The 17,730-nt window shown below is 37.0% G+C and overlaps 3 protein-coding genes and 1 non-coding gene across 5 annotated transcripts; 2 read left to right on the top strand and 2 right to left on the bottom strand.

The window, feature by feature from the left end:
- Positions 1-968: 968 nt before the first annotated feature.
- Positions 969-4,452, top strand: LOC100245188 (gamma-tubulin complex component 3). Its single transcript, XM_002275803.4, has 3 exons — positions 969-3,526; positions 3,655-4,116; positions 4,215-4,452. The coding sequence occupies exons 1-2, from the start codon at positions 1,257-1,259 to the stop codon at positions 3,947-3,949; spliced, it is 2,565 nt and encodes an 854-aa protein (XP_002275839.1). The 5' UTR covers positions 969-1,256; the 3' UTR covers positions 3,950-4,116; positions 4,215-4,452.
- Positions 4,453-8,734: 4,282 nt separating this feature from the next.
- On the bottom strand, positions 8,735-13,179 carry LOC100250307 (DNA-3-methyladenine glycosylase). Of its 2 annotated transcripts, XM_002280140.5 has the most exons (6): positions 12,655-13,179; positions 11,987-12,058; positions 11,717-11,840; positions 10,937-11,007; positions 9,143-9,200; positions 8,735-9,062 (listed from the first exon to the last, which is right to left on the bottom strand). In XM_002280140.5, the coding sequence occupies exons 1-6, from the start codon at positions 13,105-13,107 to the stop codon at positions 8,887-8,889; spliced, it is 954 nt and encodes a 317-aa protein (XP_002280176.3). In that variant the 5' UTR covers positions 13,108-13,179; the 3' UTR covers positions 8,735-8,886. The 2 variants fall into 2 exon arrangements, with proteins under 2 accessions (XP_002280176.3, XP_059595260.1); XM_059739277.1 differs by having other exon boundaries at positions 8,735-9,200.
- Positions 13,180-13,323: 144 nt separating this feature from the next.
- LOC100250457 (uncharacterized) lies at positions 13,324-14,994 on the top strand. Its single transcript, XM_002280118.4, has 3 exons — positions 13,324-14,379; positions 14,480-14,559; positions 14,668-14,994. Exons 1-3 carry the CDS (start codon positions 13,510-13,512, stop codon positions 14,759-14,761), a joined length of 1,044 nt encoding a protein of 347 aa, XP_002280154.1. The 5' UTR covers positions 13,324-13,509; the 3' UTR covers positions 14,762-14,994.
- Positions 14,995-17,644: 2,650 nt separating this feature from the next.
- Positions 17,645-17,726, bottom strand: TRNAS-GCU (transfer RNA serine (anticodon GCU)). The gene has a single exon. It is a non-coding gene; the product is annotated as a tRNA-Ser (tRNA).
- Between the last annotated feature and the right edge of the window lie 4 nt (positions 17,727-17,730).

The following is a 17,730-nucleotide window of genomic DNA, read 5'->3' as shown; positions in this document are numbered from 1 at the left end:
CTCAAGCTTAAATTTCAAGGCTCTAACCAACTGAGCTACATTTCTTTTGTGCTTATTAAATGAATTAGTTATATATATATAAAAATATAGTATATTATTTTTTTTAAAAAAATTAAAGGCGGGCCTACGGGCCGGCCCGGCCCGCCCATAAACGGGCTCGGGCCGGGCTTGGGCCGGGCCTAAAGCGGGCCGCGGGCTTTTTGGAGACCCCTAGTTACAAGTAGCAAAAAAGATCATAAAAATATTTAGGACAAAAAAGAAAAATGAATATGTGAATTTAAAAATAAGTTAATTATTTTTATTTATTATTAATTAATATCATTAGACTATTTTACAAAATATAGTTAATATACTTAATTATTAAAATGAAGTTATTAAGTCATTTTAAGTTATTAAATTGATTTACTAAATACCCTAAATGAATAAAAAATTATCCTTTTTATTTTTTACTTAACCTAACAACAAAATTAAACAGTAGTTTAATTTACGGGCCAATAAAAATAAATAAAATTAAAATATATTTAAGATATCACCAACAGAAATCTTCTATCTTCTAATCATATTTTAGACATTTTTTTTATTCACTCGCCACTTAATAATAATAATAATATTATTATTAAACCACAGTTTGATATTTTTAAATTTTTATATTGAATTTTGTACTTTTGTATTATGCTAAATGTAGCTGAATTAACTGAAGATTTAAGCATCCAAAAATTTAAACCATATGGCTCAAATTGGGCCCAAAATGAATAAAGGGTATTTGGTAAGATGGGCCCAAAATGAATAATGGGAGGTTGGTAAGAGTTGGATAAGTCCGGAGTTCCAGTTCATCACCACTTCTGTGATGTATCAAAATATATTCAGAAAATAAATAATAATAATAATAATAAAAAAAAAATTAAAATTAAAACAAAATAAATGCCTGACAGGTTAAATTTCAAATCTTATTCACATATATCAAAAATAGTTTTTTTCACTTATCTTCACGAAGGTATGGTATACGTGTATAATGTAAAAATTCAATTGCTATTCCAAATTGAAAGGAGAAAGAAAGGAGCAAAGGCAAAGATCAGATCCCTCCTCCAACGTCCAGGATGAAAACTAAAACCCTTTTGAAAAAGTAGCTTTCATTTGCCCGCCCATATAAAAATCAAAACCCTCCACACTCTCTCTCTCTTCTCTTTTCTCCTCTTTCCAATCAAAACCCCCCTTTCTGTGTCTTTCGATTTTCTCTTCTCTTTTGGTTCTTTGCCATGGAAGAAGAGCACAGGGTTACAGATCTAATCAAAGAACTGGTTCTTCGGTTACTCTCCCAAAACCCTCAAAACCCTAGTTCTTCAATCGACACTCAGAAGTCTCTTCGCTATGCAATTCGCATACTCTCCAGTCTGATGACTCCCTCAATCGCCCCCGACTCTGCCGCCATTGCTGAGTCCATCAAGCGGCAGCTAGCCACCCAAGGTAAGTCCTCGCAAGCCCTAGCTTTTGCGGATCTTTACACCAAATTCGCTTCAAAAAATGGACCTGGAAGCATAGAGAACAAGTGGGCTGTGCTTTATTTGCTCAAAGTCATTTCTGAAGATCGGAAAAACCAGAAGAGTAGATCGGATTCGAGGGTTTCTTCTGGATTCTCTGCGTCTGTTGGTTTGCCGGCATTGTTTGATGCCGAATCGGGAGGCTACTCGGGGGTTTCCAGGAACCGGGAAACCCTAGAAAAGGGTTGGAATAATGGGGTTTTGTTGGTTTCTAAGGACCCCGAAAATATCAGGGAAATTGCGGTTAGGGAGTTCGCGAATTTAGTGAAAGAAGAGAACGAGGTGTCAGAGGAGGTTCTGGTTAGGGATGTGTTGTATGCTTGTCAGGGAATTGATGGGAAGTATGTGAAATTTGATAAGAGCGTTGATGGGTATTTGTTAAGGGATTCAATTAAGGTTCCCAGAGCAACCCGGATTACTGTTCAGAAGCTTTGTGAATTGGGGTGGTTGTTTAGGAAAGTTAAGGGGTATATATCTGAAAGTATGGATCGGTTTCCAGCTGAAGATGTGGGGACTGTAGGCCAAGCTTTTTGTGCTGCATTGCAAGACGAACTTTCACATTATTATAAGCTGTTGGCAGTGCTTGAAGCACAATCAATGAACCCCATTCCTTTGGTGTCAGAGACGGCAAATTCAGGGACTTATCTTTCATTGAGAAGATTGTCAGTTTGGTTTGCAGAGCCAATGGTGAAGATGAGGTTAATGGCTGTTTTGGTAGATAAGTGCAGAGTTTTGAGGGGAGGGGCGATGGCTGGGGCTATTCATCTGCATGCCCAACATGGTGATCCACTCGTGCATGAGTTCATGAGGCAGTTACTCTGCCGAGTATGTTCTCCTCTTTTTGAAATGGTGAGGAGTTGGGTTTTGGAAGGGGAGTTGGAGGACATTTTTGCGGAATTCTTTGTTTTGGGTCAGCCTGTAAAAGCTGAATCACTTTGGAGGGAAGGTTACCGGCTACATGCTGGGATGCTTCCTTCTTTCATTTCTCAATCTCTTGCTCAGCGCATTTTAAGAACTGGGAAGTCCATAAATTTTCTCCGTGTCTGTTGTGAGGATCGTGGATGGGCTGATGCTGCAACAGAAGCTGCAGCAGCAGCTGGAACCACAACCAGAAGGGGGGGTCTTGGATATGGTGAAACTGATGCTCTCGAGTCTCTGGTCATTGAAGCGGCAAAGAGAATAGATAAGCATTTGTTGGATGTCATGTATAAGCAGTACAAGTTCAAAGAACATTGTCTTGCAATCAAGCGGTATCTACTTCTTGGACAAGGTGATTTTGTTCAGTATCTGATGGACATTGTTGGCCCGGAGCTTTCCGAGCCTGCTAACACTATTAGCTCATTTAAGCTAGCTGGGTTGCTGGAAAGTGCAATCCGATCATCTAATGCACAATATGACGACCGTGACATACTGGATAGATTGAGGGTCAAGATGATGCCACATGGAACTGGAGATAGGGGTTGGGATGTATTCTCTTTAGAATATGATGCTAGAGTTCCACTGAATACTGTGTTTACAGAGTCGGTTATGGCCAGGTATTTAAGAATTTTCAACTTTTTATGGAAGCTTAGACGCGTTGAGCATGCACTTATTGGTGCTTGGAAGACAATGAAACCGAACTGTATTACTTCTAACTCTTTTATTAAGCTCCAGAGTGCAGTTAAGTTACAGTTGCTTTCAACACTAAGGCGTTGCCAAGTTCTCTGGGATGAGATGAATCATTTTGTTTCAAATTTGCAATACTATATCATGTTTGAAGTTTTGGAGGTTTCATGGTCTAATTTTTCAAATGAAATGGAAGCAGCAAAGGATCTTGATGATCTACTTGCAGCCCATGATAAGTACCTTAATTCGATTGTGGAGAAGTCTCTCCTTGGGGAACGATCCCAAAACCTTTATAAGACTCTCTTTGTTTTATTTGACCTTATCTTGCGGTTCCGAAGTCACGTGGATCGATTATATGAAGGTATTCATGAGTTGCAATCAAGGTAATGTTCTGTCTATATCATCATTACTTATATTCATTGATAAATAATTAATATCTTAGAAAACTTTCTTCAGTTCAATTGTTGAGATGTAGGTTCACACCTGGTTTTCTTCTTTAATTTTTTCCCAGAACCATGGAATCCTTGTCGCCTTCTCGGGACAAGACCAGATCTAGGAGGCTGTTAAATGATAAAACTGCGGAGCCTGGGGCATGGATCAGTGATGGTAGGAAGGCTCTAACCCAACGTGCTGGTGAATTTCTGCGAAATATGGGACAAGATCTGGATGCGATTGCTAAGGAATATTCATCATTGCTGGAAGGATTCATTTCTCAGTTGCCTGTGCAACAACATATTGATTTGAAGTTCCTCCTCTTCCGGCTTGATTTCACTGAGTTTTACTGCCAGTTGCACCCAAATATGTAAAGAAAGCATTTAGTCTAACATTTGAGCTGAAATGAATATTTCCACAATCTACAGCATGGACAAAGTGCTAGAATGACCCTGTTGCTTCCCAGGATGTGACTGAACGGTCATGGAGTTGCTAACTTCCATTGGGACCAACCTGTTTGTATTTCATTGCTTATTTTTAGGTACTAGAAATATTTTGCTCCTTGGTGCTTTGTTTTAGTTTATCATTTCCTTTTTAATATTTTTGTCTTTTGACACTGGGTACTTTCTCAATCTGCAGATGGTGTTATTTCCTTTCTGATTGGTAGCTTGGAAGTCTTCAATGTTCAACTGAAGGCATGCTATTATCATTAAATCAGGGTGTCAATACGGTAGTGTACACGTTTGTTATTTCATGGTCCTATGATGTGTTTCCATTTTTTGCGGCTTTTGCAAGCTGTGCATCCTGAGTTTGTACATCTGTACCATAATAGCTCTGTAATGTTCAAATGACAAGAAATGTGTGCTAATTTTTCTAATTTTTAACATCTTTTTTTTTTTTTTCCATATGTTCAATCATATCTGTTCTTGTATGTCGAAGTTTCAGTGTCTGAAAATTGAAATGAATTTATAATTTTTTGGCACTTTGCTCACCTTGCAATACTCAATGTGGTGCTTTTATGGTGATGCAGGAGAAGGTACATGAATTTTTAATCTGTATCCTTACCAAAAAAGTATGTCTGCACCTGCAATTTCAAATGATTTTATTAAAATGCTGAGACGTGGTCAAGGAATTGATTTAGAGTTGAGTACTCGGCATGTCAAAGCAAAAATGAAGTTCTATTTGGTTAAATTTTCTATTGTTAATTTGCTTATTATCACTCGTATATACCTTTGTACCAATCACCTTAATAAAATACCATCTATGCCCTTGTAATGAAATGAAATGAAATTGTTGTTGTTGTTGTTAATAAATGAAGCTTCATTTCTTTGGTGGTATTATAACTTTTATCAAGAATTTTGTCAAGATGTTTTGATTTTGGAGTAAACTAGGAAAGGATAAAATATTTGGTTGAATAGAACATTTTCTAGACATGAATGACAGTTTAATGGGCTTGAGACTTGTGCTGAGAAGAAGCCCCAATAGGTTCTCTTAAGATGTTTTTTAGCAGATTTGGGTAGAGAAGAAAGAGTTTAGAAGTCAGTAAATATTTGGAACATTGGGTAAGGGGAGATTGTTGGTCTCTTTCTTGAAAGAACAACCTTAACCATCTTCAACTTAACAAAAATAGAGAGTGACAGTTACGATTTTGGAGCCAAAATAATGCTCCTCAATTATCCTCTAGTAATCCATTTTTAGTTCTTGCTGGTGATAAAGGTTAACATACACCCTTGCCTATACAAGAAGCCTTAAACTAACCCAGTTCCCTGATATTATTTCCAAGATCTGTTAGTTATGAACCTTATGATCCTCAGGCAGCCTGCTTGTATTGAGGGAGTCAATCAAGATGCAAAAATAAACCATGTTTTGAACTTAAAAATGCTGATGAATAAGTCAAAAGAGTTGAGGTAGGTGTAAAACTTTGATGGGTGTTCCTTAGATTACACACTAGTTGAGATAGGGCTTGGGATGCGATGGAGAAGAATATGAAAAATATTGATAGTGACATACTGATTATTGGTGCCTCACTTGAAAGATGAAAGAACCTCTGATTGCCTTGACCTCATGATTAAAATGGGTAGATGATGCTAGTTGGCTTGACCCAAAATAACATACTTCGCATTACCTGAGGGTGGGCAAGGCTGGAGGTCTTGTCTAAGCAATTGACCGAGCCTGCCTATTCTGTGGTAGGTTTACTACTTGGATTCATGACAATCCCGAAATAGCCATTGTCGCTCCTTAGCCTCCGCACTTGCTCATTATAACTGATGGATCCCTATTATTCTGGCCAATGCTACTCACACCTCAGGCTACTCAGCCACAAGTCGCAGCCACCTTCTCTCAGTAACTTATTATAGAGTCGAGTACGATGCATCTCTTTGTTCATTCATTTTCTGCTAGCTCTTAACTCTGCTCTGTTGGTTTTGGCTGTGAGTAGTGTGCCCTCTTGTAGCAGAAGGTGTTGATGCTGAGGAAGGGGGCCAAGTTCATGGCTGACTTGGATTCTCTTGCTTCTGGGGCCTACTAAGAACTTTCAGGTTGGCCGGTAGCATACTTCCCCTCCACTTTACTTTGAGATTCTCCCCTTAATTTCTTCAGCCCATTATCCATCTATGCCAATCTTCTAGGCTGATTTCATTGCTTTCCCTTGCATTTGTCCCCTTTATTTGAGATATCTTTTTCCTTCAAATTTTGCAGCCTTTACCATTGGGAAGAAGTTTTGGCAGGCATTCCTTCTATAGTGTGTAATGCAGGAAAACCAAATTTGATATGGCTAGATGGTTTAGACCAACATCATTATTTCTAGTAATTTTTTTGGTGCAGTTGAATATTTATTTAAATAAAAATCTACTTTCCGCATCAGTTTTCTTCTCGTTGCTGGGGTACCATTTAATAGCAGAGAGAACTATTTTTATTGTTACATCAATTTAATTTTGTGCTTGTAAAATATTATTCTAGAAATATTTTTATTGATTAACTATATAAAAAAAATGTAAAAAAATCTTTCTAACTTAAAAGGTATGCAATCTGATGGAGATTAAGAAATTAACAAGCAATCTCAAGAAGTTCAAGTAGATTTTCTTCATAGTTCATTCTTAATCAGAAAGGCTTAAACTAGGCATAAATTTCTTGATAGACTGACGAATATTGGAATCCAGTGACTTATTTTTCTTCATTCCATTTGTGGAAGGTTCCTCATCCAACCTTCTCAACCAACCTGTAAATGGCACAAACTCGGGCTTCTCTTGAGTCGTCTTCTCTTAAACTTCACCCATTGTCTAGTCTTACTTCTCTTCCTTTTCGGCCATTACTTTTTGTTCAAGTGTTACAATGTCTAGAGGAGCAAAATCCACTTTATAGTCAATTTCAACTATTGCTACTGTATTAGATGTCTTGGTGTCACAAACTGCTCAATTGACCCTTGAGCTTTTAAAGGAGAGTAGGAAGCTTTTGTAACCATTGGAAGTCATCTACACCACTAGAAGAGTATGAAAGAATCTAGAGAAGCCTTGAGATGTTTAAACATTTCTACACAAGGATGGAAGTCTAGAGAAACCTTGAGATGTCTAAAAATCTTTACACTAGGATGAAAGATAAGGGAAGTGTATGACATATTTTAGGGAGTTTAAGAGAACTCTTGTACATATGTTATACAAAGTTTTATGTAGGCTTTTCTAGAGAGTTTAAAGTAGTGGGGAACCTTTGCGGGTTCCAAAGAGTTCCTTGAATGTCTATAAATAGGGGATGACCTTATTTGACAAAGACACTAAGCATCGAGAGCTTTCAAACCTTGTAAGGAGTTCTAATGCAATACAAGTTTCCTTTCTTTCAAGTGTTGCTTTCATTACGCATCTTAACTTCTAAGTTGTGTAGCATTACTTAGCATAACAAGTTAAGAGTGGCTAAGGTTGACTTAGCAACTTTAAGTGGCTTTAGCTAAGTGTCGCATGTGAGCTTAAGAAAGGCTTAAGTTCATGACATTGGTCTCCAATTCATTAATATAGAACCTCTGATTCTCATGCACGACCATGATATACCAATAGTCAAGCATGAAAACTTAAACGTCTCTCAAGCACCTTCCCGATTACTAGTACAAGTATTAACTCTTTAGTGTGTGGTTGCAGCCTAATGAAACTACCATTTTCCAGACTCTTGCTCTTCAACCGCATAAGCCATCCCTCTCCTACCCCAGGTTGTTCATCATCCAGGTCTGGATAGAAACGAATTCCTTGTTTGCAGCGAACCCATCTGATGGAAAGGTTCTAGATTTCAAAGAGTATGGGGAAATCAATTTTCATGAACTTTAGATGATTAAAGGCAAAAAGGAGTATGATGACTTTATCCCCTTCTTTCGAATGTGATTTTCCTATTTCAAAAAGAGGTTGACAATGACATGTTTACTCAGAACAAGTCAGGTATATGTGATTTTTTTTCCTCAAGATCAAACTTCATTTCGAAACAATAGATAAAGCAAATAATAGAAAAGAAAGGTATCTTCTTAAGAGAAAGTCTTGCTAATCCCTTCACATATTAAAAGATTTTGGATGTCATAATTGTATTAGGTTTAGTAGTCAAGTTTATATCTAATTTGTAATTGGATTTGAAGAGATTTTGTTTGGATTAAAAAATAAAAGCTTTATATAAGAATATTACTTTTTATATAAGTTCTATTTTAAGTTAAGTTGGAAACTTCTCATGTTTAATGATTTTTGACTTTTCAAAATTATGGCTTAAACCTAACTTTCAACTAAAGCCAATGAAAGATAACTATTGCAAACGAGCCCTAATTAATAAAACTATAATAATAGAGTATGATTACCTTATTACATTGTTTCTTACCCTTTCAAGACTTTTCAAAATTTTAAATAATACGTGGAATATTTTTCATATACATATTGTTATAAAACAATTTCAATTAAATTAGCAAGGCATTGTATTATTTTTTATTTACTTATAGAAGGTATCTCCAAAACCTAATAATCCTCCTAGGTGTTGTTCATATGAGAGAGTAACACATGAGAACTTCACATTCCTATAATGACTTGAACTTTGTAACTTTTTAAATTGTTACCACTTATTTTACTTACCTTACCGGGTATGTATTTAAAAAAAAGAAGAGAAAAGGCTCTTTCAAGTTGTAGGCTTTAGGGTCTATCTGCTTCTTCAAAAACAACTGAATAGAGTTCACATTCCTTCCAACAAGATACAAAATCCCAAAAAACATTACATTGCTATTTCAACTTGAGAGGCATCTTTTTCTTTAAATATTTCATGTATTTACATTTTGAAAAGACAAAACCATCATGTTGCTTCAAATTTCACTAGAGGGTAATGTGAGAGTCTTTTTAGGAGCACTTATCCAAGGAGAACCAGCAATGGCGAATCTCCAGGGGGCATTGACATCGTCAGGCAGGGCATATTGGATGCCCACCCGTGGACCCACGAGTATCTTTTCTGGTTCTGGTCCATCCAAGAGTTCGAGACCGCCTGGTACCCATGCCCATTTTTGTTATTCACCTTCATTCCATTTACTTTAAAGGTGTAGAGCCATGGCAAAAGGAACTTACCGGGAGTGTAGAGGCGATGGTTAGACCATTCTGTAGAAATTCCTAAAGCTTGACATACCTGGAAAACCAAATATAAGAATTAGCCCATTTGAAACAATCCAAGGAAGTGGCGCATACTCTTCAACGATTAATGACAAATGACAGCTTTATAAAGCATTATAAAAAACAATTGAAAATATGAAAAATATTTTAATAACTTTTATATTGTATTTAAGTATACACTAGAAAATAATTTTTCATATTTGAGTTTTTAAATATAGTTTTTTTTTTCCTGAAAATAATTGACAATTGTTTTTTCAAAAACAGTTTTTAAGAAGTAATTTTTGAGAATTCTTTTTGAAGATGTTACTAAACAGACATTTATCATCATTTTCCTTTGGGAAATTGATGACTTGTATGCTGGATCCTGATCCAGAATAGCTTAGTTTGATGATTGTAATGCTAGAAATCTTTGTTTTGCTAAAGAAATAAAAGACGGAGCCTTGCTGTTATGTCTCAGGCTTTAGTGACAAGATCTATGAAAGACTTTGATCCATTTTATCAATGAAAGTGAGAAACCTCCATATGGGTTATCGGGCAGGATGGCAGAACTTAGAAGGGAATAAGCAGGTCCCTGACTCTCACTACTAAGTGTTTTCACTGATAGGCAGTATGACCCCTAAATACTTAACCAAGGAAGATACAGCAAGAATCCATCCAATTCCAAACTCCAAAGAAACCATCACTGTTGCATCCTTCCCTTGGTTAAGTATCAACAAGGAATTCATGGTCTATTTGGCAATGTACACTTATCAATTTTTGAGGACAATTCTCAAAAACATTCTCTGTTGATTTTTGGGGAAAAAAAAGGAATCTATTTGGGAAGTTAAATATAAAAATCAATTTTATTTGTCTATTCTTTGTAAAGACACTTTGAATTCATCTACAATGAAAAGTTCTTGACATATTCTCCATGATTCTAATTGTTTCTTAGAATACTCTATAAAAAAAAGAAAGAAGAAAACCCCTGAAAACACCTCAAACTTGTGTTAAGAAATCACCTATTTTCAAAACAAATTCTCAAAAAACTAGTTTCAATCTAAAATTTGTCAAACTTAAAGTTTTCCTTAGTAACAACAAAAGGGAGCTTTTTCCTTTTTGTGGGGCTAGGAGAGTTGAGTTTGGGTTAACCTACGTAGTAAAATGTCTATGGTTTGACATGCTTGAACATGACCCACTTATGTGGGGGGTTTGGAGTGTGGCCAGGGGGAGGGTTTAAAACCTGGGAATTAATTGTGCTATACACATGAAATTTATCTTGCAGCAGACATAGCAACCGAATATTAATTCATCACATACAATCCTTTGATAGAAAAGGGATCCTTGCCAATTTGGAATCTTATAACAACAACTAGAGTCATGTTAAATTCATTATACTTGAAATATTTTGATCAACAATATAGATCAATGAACATTACATTGTCTTTTAAAATTCATCTTCAGTGCAGACAACAAATTATGGACTAATTTGCACAAGTGGAAAATACTCTCGAGGAACATGACAATTTGTTTTTTCTTCATGGATACTATTCAATTAATAAAATCAATAGTAGTCTATGGCCATATATAATCCTTTTCTAATGGACAAATAAAATAATAAGCAGTAAGAGGGGTTGCCAAACAACACTCAATGGCATGGTAGGGCTCAACCATTAGCTCATTTTGATAAGCATTAAGGTAATAAAATAAATAAAATAAAATAAATAAAATGCGAGAAAAAGTCAGTGCACAAAAGGAATGATGGTTGTCACTGACCTTTCCGGGCCCAGTAAGAAGAACAGGCTTCTCAGTTATTTGACCTCGGCGTTGCTGAATGGTTTCCAAGCCTGTATGCTTTAACAGTGATTCAGGAAAAATACTTTTCCAGTACAATTACTTTCATCACAAAGAGATTATAGAGAATATGGAATGGGTCCTCTAAAAGTTTCTGTAATTAAGTGTAGGAGCTTGATAATTCAGATACTCATTTTTTTGGTTTTTCCATCTTTCCCTTATTATATATTTTCTATTTTGCATGTGACAGTGCTGCAGAGTTGGGTGTTCACCATTTAAGTATTTATACCACATATTGGTAGATAGTTGCTAACCTTGAATTTTCCATGGTCATTCCACTAATGACCTTCAGGGATTAAACTAAAATTTTTATCTGCACCGAAGTTACGAGTTATGCATTAAGGGAGGCACCATTGCTTAGCTATTAGATTGTATGTTTTTAAGTGAAAACATCCAATCAACAGCATTAGATGGAAGTGGAAGCAACCAAAACAACACCAGAAATAATCCTTTCCATTATTTACATTTTATCTATTCATCAATTCAGCAAGCAAAATCGTGAGAGAAGATGCAGGTAGCAGACTGCAAATAGTAGAGCCGAGGGATTATTAAGGTTAATAATATTTGGGGTGGGTTTTCGGGCATCGTTATTAACTGCCCATTGAGAGAAAGACTAAAAAGCATATAACTACAATAGAAGTACAAACATAGCCAACAAGAAATAGAGTTAAGACTGTTGCAGGCACAGTTAGGGAAAGTTACCACAGACTGGTTCACAAGACCGAACTAACACTGCTGCTCCAACTTCTTCCTTGTCTGCAACGACATTGAGCATGGTATGCAAACCGTAGCACAAATAAACATAGGCATGACCTCCTGGTCCAAACTATTTTCATACCAATCAATAACATAATATATCAAAACAATTATCACCAATGCCTCAAAGTGGATTCAAACTTTCAAAAGAGTTAACTTATAATGTAAGAATCTCAATCAACATTTTTAAAAGGATTAATAATTATAGTATCTTACAACTGGAGCTGTTCTTGGTGTACGGCCAAACCGTCCATGACAAGCAGAATCATTTGGCCTATATGCTTCTACCTGTCAAAAATTCACTTCTTACTATACATTGTTCAGAAAAATAAACCTATTTTCTCTTCTGATATTTCAGTCTACTAATTGAATTTTCAAACGCTAGCCATTTGGTAACCAATAAATTAACGGAAAAGCAGGTGAAAAAAGTGTTTGAATCTTATGCTTTACACGTTTTTTTTTTCCCTTCTTAAATATGAAAAGCCCCCATGGAGTGCAGTTCTTCCCAGTAATGCAAGAGTCTACATATTTGGATAGTTGGGGAAAATCAGGAAAATATAAGAAAACTAAAACGGAAAATTTAGCTCAAGCAAGCGAAAATTGTTCCATTAAACTCGGGTCCCATGTAAAACAATGAAAGAACCCATCAATTAAAACTATGATTTCCTTTCTTTTCCCATATTTTCTCGGGAAACAAGCAGATTGAAAGATATTGACTACATAAGAAAACCAAAATTGAAAAATCAGCTCATCCAAGTCCAATAATTCCATTAAACTCGTGTCCCAAATAAAATAATGAAAGATTACCATATTTAGTATTACAATTCCTATTCATTTTTTTCAAAATTTTCTCGGGAAACAAACAAGGTTGAAAGAGACATTACCTCAGTGATCCGGAGAATGACGTCGTCTCTCCTGAGTAACTTGCCAAGCAGACATGGGGCGAGGTCTAGAGCGTCGATTTGGAAGAAATCAGGGGGCAGTATTTTCAAGACGAGGTCTAGAGCGTCCATTTGGAAGAGATCAGGGGGCAGTATTTTCAATTCATTAAAAGATAGGGTTGGATTTGAAATAGAAAGAATTCCGGGTTGGGGTTGAGATTGAGATTTCGGTCTGGCCCCAATGGTTATTGATTTTTCAGAGGTGTGGATGGAATCGTCTGGTTGAATCGATTTCTTGGGTTTTGTGACCCGTTTGAATCGATAAGTTCGCTTCATTTGATTGGTCTGGAGCCAGAATGAAGATACTGAATACGGAGAGGACTCAGAGGACAGGGTTTTGATCTGAACCACGGTGAACTGTTGACCCTTTTGGGGTTTTGGCGGGGACTTGTTCATAGATCTTCTATCAAATTATGCTTATCAAAATTGGCCACATTGTTTATTGTGTCCCCCCCCCCCCCCCCCCCCCAAGTTGAAGTTACCCCTCGGATGATTATTCATGGGCCTAAAAGAACGCAGCCCAACCTAATCATACATGGGCTGAATTGGAAACCGTATGGGCTGGGCCAAGCCTGGGTCAAACTAGTGCCCCTTCCAATACTTTTCCATTTCATTTCCTCAATTTTAGGGTGGCAAAAGCTCAAGTATTCTAGATTCTTCCATACCAGAACCCTCCAGAGCAGCCTCCACCCACCTTCTCTATTTTTTTCTCCGTCTCTCTCTCTCTAATCTTCCGATACTTTCTCTAGCTAAAGCTCTCCAGAACTTTCCCTCTCAAACCTAGGCCTCAGCTCATCAATGGCGAAGTACGGAGAAGGCGACAAGCGGTGGATCGTTGAAGACAGACCCGACGGCGCCAACGTCCATAACTGGCACTGGGCGGAGAAAAACTGTCTCGAATGGTCTCGAACTCTCCTCTCGAAGCTCCTCTCCGAGCTGACCATTCTCGACGGAGAAGGCAATCTGTACATCAAGACCAAGACCCTTGAAAAGCTTGAAGGGGAAGCCTACGTCAATGTCAGGAAAGGGAAGATCATACCTGGATACGAAATCGCATTGACGCTTTCTTGGGAGGGTGAGGCCAAGGACCCAGATGGCAAATCTGTGATTAAATGCGATGGGACTGTGGAGATTCCCTATATAGCTGATGAGAATGCGGATGAGGACCCAGAGGTGAAGATTTTGGTGAAGGACGAGGGACCGTTGGGGAAGAGGTTGAAAGAGGCTATGGTGGCAAAGGGGAAGCCCGTGATTTTGGAAAAGGTTAGGGTTTATGTGCAGAGCATGGCGAAGGGAGGTCCGGCGAAGGATGAATTGGAGGTGAAGAAGGCACCTGGGAGCGCTGCTAAATCGTCGGTGTCGTCTGCGGCGGCTGCGTCAAATGTTGGGGCGCAGAAAGAGGTGAAGAAAGAGGAGAAGAAGGGGTTCAAGACAATAACGTTGACGGAGAAGTTCAGTTGTAGGGCGAAAGATATGTTTGAGATAATGATGGATGAGAATAGGTGGAAAGGGTTTACGCAGAGTAATGCGAAGATAAGCAAAGAGGTCGGTGGGGAGATTAGCATTTTTGATGGATCGGTCACAGGGGTGAACATGGAGTTGGTTGAAGGGAAGTTGATTGTTCAGAAATGGAGGTTTGGGAGCTGGCCTGATGGTGTTAATTCTACCGTAATGTTCAGGGTTCCTTGTTATTTGAGTTGAATTTGGTGAAAGATTGAGAAACATTTATATACTGAATGAATGCTCAATGATTATTGCAATGTTGCAGGTGCGAATTGCTTTTGATGAGCCTGAACCGGGGTTGACTGTTGTTAAACTGACGCAGACTGGTATTCCTGAGGAAGATAGGTTGGTTTCTGTTGATGGCTTGTTTTGATTTTGTTCTGTTTTTGTTCCTAAGGCTCTGTGATTCTGACTTGTGGCTGTTTGTGATTGCTTTGGTATTTCATTATGCAGATATGGGAATGCAACAGTGGTAGAGAACACTGAAAGAGGGTGGAGGGATCTCATTTTCCACAAGATAAGAGCAGTGTTTGGTTTTGGAATATGAATTTTTTTTTTATGGAAAAGACTAAGTGTAGAATCCTATCAATTTCATGTTTTGGATCTGGAAATTGCTTTTACATTGGGAAAATTGTGGATGCTAGTTTTCTGTTGCTCCATTTTGTTAAAAGTCTTCCCTAGACTGATTGTCATGCTTCTGATGTTATGAAATAACTAAAATCACTGTTGGAACCAATAAGGTTTGATACGAGTGAGATAGTGTGTGGCTTATTGAGTTCATGTTACTATCTATTTTTTATCCTACTGCATGTTATTACATGTCGGTATTGTCTCTATATTTGTCTTGTAGACACCTTCATTTCTGAAATTAATATTCTCATGATCTTTATCTCATTATAGTAGTTACACATGATCATCATGGTCTTGCTACTTCTTGTCGTTGTCAATTCCACAGTAAACGACCTATGCCATCTAAGAGCTTGTGCTTACATTGGGTCATGATGGAAATTCCTATTAGGTTTATGTTTTTTCATTCAGTGGTAACATCTCTAAATTATAATGGTTTAGGTCCCTTGTTTGGTACCAGGGTTTTTTGGCCAAATAATGTGGTCAATTTTCTTTGTGTTCAACTGGCTACTTGACTCAATAATGCTGGCTCGGAAACACCATCACCACGGTTTATTATATAAAAGAATTAATGACCCTATAGCTATAGAGCTGAAACTTTGGTTCAGGAGAGTTGTCATGGTAAATCTTTCAGGATTGGGAACCCTTTTGTGGGATTTACTCATATGTTATGGTGTAACATGGATGGTGACAGTTGAAAGGGCTTTAGTTGTAGGCTTCTGTTGCAGTTCATTGAAGGTGAAATTTTTTCCAATACCAAATTTTCATGGTGAGAATATGACTTTTCAGATATTGTTTGACATCTCTTGTCAGTGATCAATGACATGCTAGAAATTTAGTGGAACTTTTTGCTTCTGAGTAGTTGGATGATCTTACAGGATACATTTAGGCTTTGTTAATTTGCATTTTGTTTATAAGTTAGTGCTTTTGTAATCTCCATGAAGCCTTTTTGTTACTCTCACTGCTGGAGGTAGTCCTAGTCTCCTAGGTTGCTGTCAAGCGGTTACTGAGGGGACTTCCTCACGGTCATATGAGAGGGTATAAAGATGGGTGAAAAAGGTAAAGCTGAGTGTCAAAGTATCGAAGTTGTGTGATGATTATAATGGCACAGTCAATACAAGTGCCAAATAAAATGGAGTGTTAAAAATTACAAGCATCTTTTGGGGGGTGCAGAGTCTTTGTAATTGGTGATCCATTTGAGAAAAGAAAAAGGAAAAAACGAGACCATAATGACCATGTGTAGATTAAGAAAATAAATAAAAACTTAATAGTAACTAAACATGAGCAAACTGAGGCGTTTTCATGATATGGATTTAACATTCATTTGTAGTTTCAAACATTTGGGAAAGGGTGATTAAGGAAAGACTTGAGACTCATTTATGGAAATCAGTTTAGTTGAAGTGTGCATACTGCAATAACCAAAAATAACAGTGTGCCTGTAGTGCATCTAGAGCATCAAGCATGTAATCATGTATCCAGGCATGTAAATTATTTGCTACATGTTGTAAAATACACCATTGTTTTATGTCCTCACACTCGTAAGCATTAAGTGCTAATGAGTCATCCCTTGCTTGACCTAAAAGCTCGTGCTCCAATTACTTGCATCTGCATTTTTGGAATTTTCGTGTTGTTTGTTTTTAACCACAGGAACTGTATATAAGCAATAACTCTGCTGGGAGTGTGGATAGGTTGAAATTCTTCCAAGAAAGCAAAGTGGGGGTGCTTGCTTTGTTCTTTGTGAAGGGAAAAGTTGATTAACTGGTTCAAACAGAATGATGGAGGAGGCTGTTTAGATTAATGAGTATGTATGTGATCTTTGATACTTTTGTATTTCATTTTATGTTCTTTTAGTGTTTACTTACAGCGAAGTGACCAGAGATGACCCATCTACTTGGAGCCCAGAACATCTGATGAAAGCAGGGGAAGAATTGTTAATACGATGGCATTGTAGTAGATATCATGAATCTCGTAAATTACAGAATTTGATTGTAACAGTATGTTGCATGGTTGTAAAAATGAAAATGGCTATGGTTCCATTTTGTTATCACACAGAATTTGTGATTGCACCATTTAAATGTATGGTAAATAATGGGCTGAGATTTAGGTATAAAGTGACGAAATATTTGCAGGTTCGAAGCATTTGGTACCATGGTTTCAGCCCAGTGTAAATACAAGTGTTACTTGTCAAATTCAGGAGACGGTATGCAGCTCTTCTCGAAACAGAAATCTGCCTCAGGAGCCATTTTACCCACAAAGTGGATGCACAGGATTAGCCAGTATTGTTTGGCCCGTGACTTATTCTGGCCATGTTTGGATTAAATTACTTTTGGAAGTCAAAAAGTTTTTCTTTTTTGGAAAATACAAAAAATATTAAAGAAAATAAATTTTATAATTAATTTTTTTTAATTATATAGTTTTAAATTATTTAATTTTTATAAAAGAATTAAATATATAAAAAAAATTGAAAATAATATGTAAAAATATTTAATTGATCTTAAATTTATTTTTTATTTTTTTCCTCTATTATTTTTGGCTCACGTTTTTTCTCAAACTTTTCGGAACCACACATGGGATGAGAATGGCTTATAACTTCAAAAGAGTTCCACAAACTTATTAGGAAGTTCCACAAAAGAGTAAAAATATAAGATTAAAAAAACACTATCTTAGAAAATATAAAGGCTACTAGGAAATGTTTGTGTTTGGGGAGGTAGGAAAATTTTGGAAAATTATATCTTAAAGTAATTAAGCAAATATAAGGGCGTGTTTGTGTTGAAGTGCGGTCAAAAATTTTGGCAAAAGGAATCGTCGCCTGAGAGATTCGAACTCTCGCGGGGAAACCCCATGTACTTAGCAGGCACACGCCTTAACCACTCGGCCAAAGCGACGTTG

The sequence above is a fragment of the Vitis vinifera genome, chromosome 8 (genome assembly GCF_030704535.1).
Source record: "Vitis vinifera cultivar Pinot Noir 40024 chromosome 8, ASM3070453v1".
NCBI classification, from domain to species: domain Eukaryota; kingdom Viridiplantae; phylum Streptophyta; class Magnoliopsida; order Vitales; family Vitaceae; genus Vitis; species Vitis vinifera.
Note: the sequence above shows the minus strand (reverse complement) of the source record. Positions and strands in the feature narration are given on the sequence as shown.